At 38.8% G+C, this 10288-nt stretch overlaps 1 protein-coding gene across 1 annotated transcript in view; it reads left to right on the top strand.

Moving 5' to 3' along the window:
• FBXL3 (F-box and leucine rich repeat protein 3) overlaps positions 1 to 10064 on the top strand; it is a 15703-nt gene extending 5639 nt beyond the window's left edge. The window contains exons 3-4 of the mRNA XM_009281729.1: positions 3002 to 3173; positions 7612 to 10064. Of these exons, the coding sequence (XP_009280004.1) occupies positions 3002 to 3173; positions 7612 to 8255 (816 nt within the window). The 3' untranslated portion in view covers positions 8256 to 10064. The remainder of the gene's footprint in view (positions 1 to 3001; positions 3174 to 7611) is intronic.
• Positions 10065 to 10288: the final 224 nt, after the last annotated feature.

Raw genomic sequence — 10288 nt, 5'->3', positions numbered from 1 at the left:
TCCCTGGCCAGATTTAATTCTATCAGGGCTTTAGCTTTCCTAACCTGATCCCTGGCTGCTCGCACAATTTCTCTGTATTTCTCCCAGGCTACCTGTCCTTGCTTCCACCCTTTGTAGGCTTCCTTCTTGTGTTTGAGTTTGTCCAGGAACTCCTTGTTCATCCATGCAGGCCTCCTGGCGTTTCTGCCTGACTTCCTCTTTGCTGGGCTGCATCTCTCCTGAGCTTGAAGGAGGTGATCCTTGAATACTACCCAGCTTTCTTGGGCCCCTCTTCCCTCCAGGGCTTTGTCCCATGGCACTCTAGCAAGCAGCTCCCTGAAGAGGCCAAAGTCTGCTTTCCTGAAGGCCAGGGTAGTGAGCTTGCTGTGCGCCCTCCTCGGTGCCCTAAGGATCTTGAACTCCACCATTTCGTGGTCACTGCATATATGTGCTTCTAAACAAGAATTCCTGCTAGTGAGGTAGAAATGTACTATTGCTGAGGAGCAGGAGAGTGGTTGGTGTAACCTGGGCTGCTTGTTCTATGGCAGGGATGTTTCAGATGGCTCGCAGCCTCAATTCTTGAATCCAGTCCACGTGTATGTGAAAGGCCAGATAGAATTAGACTATTAGCTGGATCTCAGTGATGTCATTGCTGATGATGGTGACAAGGAAGAACTAGGGACAGCCTCAGGAAAGGAAGTAGGCTGTAGGGTTTAAGCAAGGTTAGCTACAGAAGCATTATCAATTATCCTTGGCAGTGATCACAGCCACATCATGTAGGTTTTTTTAATATATGTTTTTAATCCTTAATTCTCAAAGAGGCTTTCCAGATCTTTAATTAGTTTTTGTATGTTTTTTTCCTTTTTCGATGTGCTTTGAAATGTGACTATAAGAAAAACTGGACGTAGTGAAAACAATGCACAGTCTTAGTGTGCTAGAAATACTTTGTCCTTTTAGCTCTTGCTTATTGTTTTATTTCTTAATCTGAATGCTGTTTTAGCTCTCTTGCTTAGTTTTCACTGGAGGGATATGTTATGGTCCTATTCAGCTTGCTGAATAATTATTTGTAGTCATTCATGCTATGGTCTTACTCAGCTTCAAGGCTTCTAAAATACAGGCTTCCTTTTTTTGTTCTTAATAGGCCTTTAAAAATGTATTCAAAATGAGCCAAAATCAACTCTAGGCATACTTTGCCTTTTGATGTTTACCACTACAGTAATATTGTCGCCGGCATATGGGACCAGCAATGATTTTTAAATTTTCTTAGACCACTAATGAAACTAAAGAATCGAATTGGACCATGAATAAGTTCTTGTGGGAAGCCATTAGTAACGGGCCCATTGGATGAGAAGCAGGCAAAGATGAATGGATCTGAAAAATGGTTAATACTACAGAATTTTTTTTTTTTTTTAATCAGACTGTATAAGAAGTTTGAACTACTTTGCGTTATCTTCATTAGTACTCTTCTGATTTCAAGTAACGTGACATCTGGCAAATATTTGTAAATCGCATTTAGCATTGTGTTGCCTAGTCTTTTCACTAAGCACATTCTACATGAATCTTTTAAAGAATCATACTATAGGCTACATGTGTGGCAATATTGAAAAGACATTAAATGACCAGCTCTTACAATTTTGGGATATTGCCTGTCTTCCGTTAGCTCTTCAAGCTACGTTTTCAAGTTACCTGTTTTTGTAAACATGGTTAACTTTCTTTGCCTTTCTATTTAACAGCCTTCTTAGTGAAGGGTATTACATTATAAATACGTAGAATAAAAACACAGTGCTAACACTTTCAGAATACAGAGTAGAAATACTATTAAAGCACCTTTTCTTCAGTACATAACATATATAATCAGAGTATTGTCAGTATAGCTGGGAGTGGTCCCTGAAGCCAAAATGCCTAATTCTTCTGATTTGAACTTTCTGTTTCCATTTGCATGAACTGACTTCGACAGTTTATGTTAATGTAAAAATATTAATTCCTGCTCTAAATCTAATCGTGTGTGAGTTGTAGGAAAAACCACAAACATATCGCATAAGAATGAGCAAATATAGTTGCCAGGCCTTCTCTCATATAACTGTACTCGGGATTCTACATGTGCATGTGGCTCAGAGTGAAACAGTACTGAAATCAAAGTAGCAGGTAATTTTATGGGATACTTAATGTAGTGCATGGAGGAAGTACTTTTTTTAAGTCTTCTCTTCAGTCAGTCTTGTAAGAAATCATGAAGATAAGCTAATTATTCACTTCCTTCATACCACCAAAGATTTCTACAAGCACTGCTGTATCTGCTCCTTAGTCTGTGTTTCTCAAGTTAAGGTGTTCTGGGCTCTGTCTTTACTGGTAAGTTTCAGTGGTTACATGAAAATGCTGAGGAGCAACCTTGAGCACTGTACCTCCATTATCTATGCTGCTTAATCGGTAATTAATTGATCACCTGCTCCTTGGCTCTGTTTGGACCACTCCGGTTAGCTTTGCTAGATAAATCCATTCAAACCCTAAGTACTGTCTGTGGATGGTAGGCAGGCAGTGGTACCGTTTGTCTCTGGACACATCTTAACGGTACAGGGTTGCCACTCTTGACTGTGTTTGCATCTCACCAACACAGCACAACTCACCACGTGGGAATTGCTGTTCTAGAAGATGCTGCTTTTAGGGTGCAAATTGCAAATTATCCTCAAAATTAGGGCTTCTAGGCTTTCTCTTTACTCGTGGTCTTCCTATAGATTTAAGTTTGTGTAGTGGATTGTCCTGGGTCAGGTTCTTGGTTTATGTTTAATGTTAGACATTCTGATTTGCCAAGTACGTAGACTGAGAGCAAAAAATGATTATATTTCCTCTACTCAAAAATATGTCAATTTTAGTATTAATTTTTAAGTATGCAATATCAAAAGAATGTTTTTTCAGCAAATGCTGTCAGTAAGTAAAAGAAAACTAGGACTGCTATGTACAGTATATATAAAACCACTGAGATTTTTATTTCAGATACTACTGTTTCATTTAAACTTTTTTTTTCCAGTCTCACTTTATTTCTGCACTGACAGTGGTGTTTGTAAACTCCAAATCCCTCTCTTCACTTAAGATTGACGATACACCAGTAGATGATCCATCTCTCAAAGTGCTTGTAGCTAACAACAGTGACACGCTCAAACTGTTGAAAATGAGCAGTTGTCCTCATGTTTCTCCAGCTGGTAAGCTACTGTGGTTTTGTTTTGTTTTTTTTTTTAAATGTATGCATTAAATTCTGTCTGAACCAGTAAAATCTGAAAAAATAGGGGTGGGGTGAGAGTGAGGATGAATGTGGTATCTACAGCAACTGTCACTGAATAAAATGCTAATTCAGCTCATTGTCAATCCATCCATCCCAGCACTTGCAGAGTGACTACTGAGCTAATAATAAAATAGTGCGTGTTTGGACAGATAACTAACCTCTTGTGGAACTTAAAAGAGTATGTATTGACTTGATGGTGCACTACTTCTGTGATGACTATTTAAGTATTCCAGTATAATTAAGCTTTTTGGAACGCAAGTTCCTTTTGTGCGGCTCATTATGTATGGGTTTTGAGTGTTGCAATGTCATGGATTATGAAGATGCTGGCTTAGTCATTCTGAAAGAAAGCAGTTTAATCTTTTGCTGGAGAATAAGTGCAGACAGCATCAACAAAGGGGAGATGAGACTGAGCTGTGCAGAACTTCTGCCATTACCAAATGTACTTCATCAACACTCTGAGTGTGTTTGTAGCAAGAATGAAGCCAGCTCGTATCAGAATGAAAGCACTCAGATTGTTGAAGCTCACAGAATTAACATTAGTGGAAGATTTCTGCAATGCACAGCAAGTTTAAGATTGATTCACAGCCCATCAACTTAACCCTTACAGTTTTTCACTGAGAAATGGAAGAGGAATTATAAATGAGATGCTGGCAACTTAGTTAAATTCCTCTTCTGAGGATAAGTAGAAATTACTGTAGTCACCATAACTTTCCTTGTGCAAATATATTGAAACTGTAAATATTAGGTATATTATATGTAAAATTCACCAGCAGGACTCCTAATATGTGGGGGAAATGATACTGTAGCAGAGGGCATGTTGCTGTAGTGATAACAAACAAAACACAAACTTAATACCTTTTGCAGGTGTAGCTCTTGAACAAAACCTTGTGTTTGGTTTTGTCTAAAGAAGTCCTGAAAATGCGGGTTTGTTTTGCAGCAGGTTTGTCCAGCAAAGTGTTCACCAGCGTGTTAACTGGAATGTTACTTCCTTCAAAGCTTTGTAATAGGGGGGTAGATAGGGGGTTGCTTAAATTAGCTTGAGTGACTGGTTTTTCTGACTTAAAATTTCATTTGAGAATCCTTGTGTGTCTGAGAAGTACAGGATCCATAACGCGTCTGTCAAGAGGAAGAGGCTCCGGCAGTAATTTGCAGCTAGGCAAAGAGAGTAATTTCCTTGGACTTGGATCCAAGAGTAACCTGTCAGCTCTAGCAGACTTTGCTGGCTTGTGGCTAATCCTTGCTAGAAGGTTTTGCGGAACATCATACACTCGATAATCTGGGAGAGGGGCATGGGTTTACAAAGTTGTTTGACTGTTGTATTCCATTTGATGTATCTTGTACGATGTTTTAAATTGAAGGAACAATGGGTACGAAATGGCAACGCCTGTTTAAGGATCAAGGAGCACAACTATTATTGTCCTTCATTGAGTGGAGGTGAATAGAATGGGATCAGATGCATTAATGACAAAACCAGAGAGTGCTAAGCAAATGGCAGTAGGATTGGATTGCTTAATTCAGGTATGGGTGTGCCTTGAGATGGAGAAAAAAGTGGAACAAAAGAAAGGAGCTGGTATGCGGATAGTTGGCTTCAGAGAAGGCAAGCTGCAAAAATGAGACTCTTGAAGGAAAATGAGAAACTTTGAGCACCGAGACTTACCTGGATTTTTTTTTTCTAATGGGAATATAATTAGCAGGCTGCTATAAACGTGAAAAAACTTCAACTGAACCAAAAGGGCCATGAGTTATGCAAAACTAATTACTTACAGATGCACTGAAAATGGTACAATGTGCCTTCAGATTGCAGTTTGGGGGGAGGGGGGGGAACGTTCAGTGCTAGATTAGTTCTCAAGAACTTTGTTAGTGAAGGACGGAGAAGAGTAATGCAAGTAGTGTAAGAGAGACTCCACTACTGCGGGGATAAAGGAAACAGAGTGATATCAAACTGTGAATTGCTTCCAAATGCTCTGAATAATCCCTCAGTTACTGTACAAAGATAGAGAGGCGTGTTTGGGTTTGGGATGGGGAATACAGAGGCTGTGATGTATTTCTAATCTTTGTGAGCATTCCTGAAGTTTCTTCTGCTTGCTGTTTCCCCTCTGAACTTTAACTTGCATTAGAACTGCAACAGTACCTTGTAAAACAAAATAATGGTTATTTTTAAATCCGCACTGATGTGCTGCTGTTTATTACCTGAAATACTAGCTATTGGAACAGAGGGAACTGAAAGCATTTCTGTAAAGGCTGTGTTTCTGCTCTGCTTTCGGGGTAGGAGGGTTGCTTTGCTTTGAATAGGGGATAGGAGAAAAGAGTGTATGTGTGTCTGCATCAGCAGTCTAGTAGAGGGCTCTTTGATGCAAATCTGTGCTGTATGCTATCAAAGCGATTTACCCCTTGGTGACACCGAGGTTTGGGCGGTGCCTAGGGATGTTCTGTGAATGTTCCACTTACAGCACGGGCTCCCAGCAGGCCCTCCAGTAACTACCTACACTGTATTCATTGTCAGTTCCATATGCAGGATACATAATTTCATTGCCAGTATGTGGTGTGGATATCCAGTCCTAGACCCATAAAAAAATCGCAGCAAGATGAACCCCAGTTCTTCCCTTTTTGCATTGCACTAGTCAATAACGTACCCTTAAAATTAACAAAGATTATTGCTTGAAAGATGGCAGTCTGGATAACAAGCTGGTTTGGGTGCTAAATTTGTAGCAAGTTGTTTTCTGAAACTGTGTAGTGATGAGACAATGTACCTGAATCTTGAAACTGTTTAAAATATTTCATGTGTCAGCAGACCTAGGTATTGTGAAGCAATATGCCTGAGTCTGCTTAAATGGAGTGGTCGTAGTAGCCCTTATGGGAGTATTGCTGTAAGAATAACTTTGTTATGACTTAAGGATGGGAGATGATCTCTGGAATGTGTAGAAGGTACACACAAGTTTGTAGTTATACTTAGTTGTTCTAATTCTGTACTCCAATCTTTAAAAAAAAAAAAAAAAAATCCTGGATTTTCACTTCATCATCCCCTCCCCCCTGAATGAAATAATGAGTATGCTTACATACCTGAACTGTTTTTACAGGAAGTAGTTGCAGTAAGAGTTGGGTTAAATTTTTGTTTACCTAAATTCTGCTTTTTTTATTCATTTAACAAACTTTTTATATTTGAAATGACAGTATTTGATATAGTTAGAAGAGCTTCTGATGCATGTGTTCTTGCAGATCCTCAGATGGAAAATACATACTTTTTTGGTGTATATATTCATGCAATGGAATATTTTTACAGTTTTTTTTAAAGAAAGTGTTTTTCAGCTCAGCATAGGCTTTTGAGTTTATTAACTGCATCGTAATATAACTGCTGTCTTTCTATACATCTTCCCGTTGCTTCAAAGGTATAGTGTATTGAGCTCAGGTTTTTCAGTTGCGTATTAAATGCTGTGTTCTTATCTCCTCTATTAATGGAAAGACCATATCCTGAATTTCACGCGGTTCTGGGTCACGTGAAATGCAGAGGACTGTATGCTTTTCTTAGTGGATTGTTTTGTTTTGGTTTTTAGTACTGTTATCAGTGTGGTACCATTGCTTGTATCTGCAAATAGATGAGTAGAAACGTTGAATTCTGAATTCTTTCTGTTAATGTCTTTGTCTTCCATGAGCAGCAGGTTATATCGATTCATTAAAGGGAGAGTCTGAAAATCGCTGTTCTAGGAATTACTGCTCCTGATTTTTATTGTTTTCCCTCCTTTTGCTGTTGCTTTTCATAATTTAAATATTTATACTTTGCTAGAAAGAACAAATACTGGCAGCAGCAACTTCTGTATTTAATGAAAATCTAGCATTCGTTTTACATTTGCTTTCCTCAGGTGACAGATTTCATTCGTGGCTGCTTTGTCAGCCACAGAGGGGGACAGCCGTTCTTCCAGAGCAGGCTGGGGAAATACTTTTATTACCAGTAAGCCCCTTTTACAAAAATGAATTTGAGTACATGCCGCCTTACAACAGGGCAGAACAGTCAAGAGTATGCTATTTATGTATTTGTCACGTGAGAATCAACTCCCACAGGAAAGTATATAATGCAACGTGTTAACTTCTTTGTTTCCCTAGCAAAATAGTGATGTAGTCACGTAGTGTACATGTATCTTACGGTGTAGGTACAAAGAAGTGACAAGACCATGCTTCTGTGAAAAAGATTCATGTTCTGCTTGTCCAGTATGATTTCGTTTTGATGTTGGGTTTCAATTGCATGTTGAAATACACGGTCTTTGCACCCTCTTCTACATAAACGAACTCACTCTTACGTTTCTTGTTCAGTTATTGGTGTATTTATCTGTGTAACCCCTTTCACAATGTTCTCCTTTCCCCAGGTATCCTTTGCGTGGCTGACCAGTGTCACGGTTTACGTGAGTTGGCGCTGAACTACCACCTGCTGAGCGATGAGCTTCTGCTTGCTCTGTCTTCTGAAAAACATGTCAGGTTGGAACATTTGCGCATTGATGTCGTCAGTGAAAATCCTGGACAGACTCAGTTCCACACGATTCAGAAGAGCAGCTGGGACGCTTTCATCAAGCATTCTCCTAAAGTAAATTTAGTAATGTACTTTTTCTTGTACGAAGAAGAGTTTGACCCATTCTTTCGTTACGAAATACCTGTCACTCACCTTTACTTTGGAAGATCGGTAAGCAAAGACGTGCTTGGCCGCGTTGGGATGACGTGTCCTCGCTTAGTTGAACTGGTGGTGTGCGCCAATGGATTACGGCCACTGGATGAGGAGCTGATCCGTATTGCAGAACGTTGCAAGTATCTGTCAGCCGTTGGGCTAGGAGAATGTGAAGTCTCTTGCAGTGCCTTTGTTGAGTTTGTGAAGATGTGTGGCGGTCGTCTCTCTCAGCTTTCTATTATGGAGGAAGTTTTGATTCCTGATCAGAAATACAGCTTAGAGCAGATTCACTGGGAGGTTTCAAAGCATCTCGGTAGAGTCTGGTTCCCGGACATGATGCCCACCTGGTAAAGTCCTTAAAAGACTTCAGGGCGGATGGAATAGCACCTTAAACCCAAGCTTACCATATTGCAATTTACTGTATAAGCATATTTAATGCTGTAGTTTTTACTGTAAGTTACTTCGTTGTTTGATTAGAAAATTAATTTTTCATTCAAAAATGATTTATGAAATCCAGATTAAAAAATAGAAATCACAGCCCCAAAACCCATTTTCATCCAAACAAAAATCTGTTTCTGTTTCAGATTTGTTCTTTTTCATTGACAGTGACCTCAGACTTTTATGGAAATAAAAAATGTATTTAAAATATTGAAATGTACCTGCAAAATAACAGTTCTAATATGCTGTCCTTCTTTGATTTAGATGCTAGTATTGAACACAATCAGATTGGACCTAAAAAACCAACAAAACCCCACCAAAACTGCATGCTTCTGTTGCAGACTAGCATTCCTAAATCCAGTCGCCTAGATGACAAGATTAAGATTATACGGAGTATTTAGTAGGCTGTGAAATATACACGTTCTATTATATAAAAGTCATAAAAGGCAAGAGCAATACACAATAATGTAGTTTAGAAAATTAAAATATTGTTTGCTACCTTATTCAACAGATTATTAGATCCATCTAAAATGTATTTAGAGCGCAAACAAATAGTAGTGCGAGCTACCAAAAGTGGTGTGGTTCTTTCCCCTCTGCGCGTTTTAATGTAGTTTTGCTTACGGGGTCTCAGATCTGTGTCTAAACCTGTTTTAAGGTATTTTATGTCTAGCTCAGGAAGCGAAAGCATTCTGGGGAAAAATGTAGATAACATTGTATTTAAAAAACGCATTGGAGTTAATGAGCTTTTCTTGCACATTAACCAGTTTTGCAGCATACGGTTAGATGGGATAATGTATAGTTTATTAAATGAACCCTGCAGTGTTAAATGTGATGTCATGGATGTGAACAGCGTGAGACGCGAAAGTTAAAATTTGAATGGTGACCAGGAACCTTTTAACAAAATCTTAGACCTCTTGGCTGCTTTCCATCTGAGAGAAATGACATTGTAACAGTTGCTTAAGCTGTATAAACTAATTGTATACTGTAAATCTGTTTCAGAAATGTTTATGTATAAAGTGAATGTTTGATAGATGATCATTTTGTATACCTTTAATGCAGCTAGTTCTATCATTTCATAATACTTAAAAACCTAAAAGCAGTAAACTTGGGTGAAGTAGAGCGATAGGCAAAAATTTCTTTTGAATGTTCGGTAAATCAGTTTTATTACAGAAAGTTTTTAGTCCGTAAGTGGTGTAGGCAGCGTATTGCCTGTGGTCTGGATGTGGCTTGTGACTTCATTTCTTACTGCCATCAGTTACTTTACTTTCTCTCTTACGTTATTGATTGGTAACACTAAAGTCTTGACATGACTGCTGAATGTGTTTGAAAGGTGCGGTCAGCCACCAGCATGGCAAAGCTGCTCCAGCTGTGGGCTGCATCGAACTCAGCCGGTGGCGGCTTCTCGTTTGAGCTGTACAGCTAGGTCTGGTAATAAGTAGATTTTCTTCATTTCTGATTTCAATAATGTTTATCCAAATGTATAGTTCAAGTGTAATACACTTGTGAGCATATTTAAGTTCATAACTATATTTTGAGCAAACGTTGCTCGGCGAACTGGACATCTTTATAGGGGAGCTGTATGTTTCTGTAGAGCTTTGATTTAAAAATCGCATTTTATGAAGTATGCGGGTTTTGTATTAGAATTTGTTAAATTAATGTAATACTATAATTTGCTTTTATTTGTATAAAAGGTGTCAATATATTTAGTCCGTAAAAGTAAAAAAGCCCAGTGTTTTTTTATATTCTGACTCTGGGAATTGCCTGCGTGATAAAGGTGGAGTAACACCACTAATCTGGGGAAGAGGACATGTTTTCACTAAATTAATGTAGGACGTGATCTCATTAATCACGCAGCTAAAACCTCTTTGGACCTTGACTTGCTGGTGTCTTGATGTTGGCAAGGTAAGTTGGTCTGTTGCTTACCGCTGTGGCAGTGGGAATAACTC

This window comes from Aptenodytes forsteri, unplaced genomic scaffold (assembly GCF_000699145.1).
Source record: "Aptenodytes forsteri isolate BGI_AS27 unplaced genomic scaffold, ASM69914v1 Scaffold51, whole genome shotgun sequence".
NCBI lineage: Eukaryota > Metazoa > Chordata > Aves > Sphenisciformes > Spheniscidae > Aptenodytes > Aptenodytes forsteri.
This window is presented reverse-complemented; position numbering and strand designations above follow the sequence as displayed.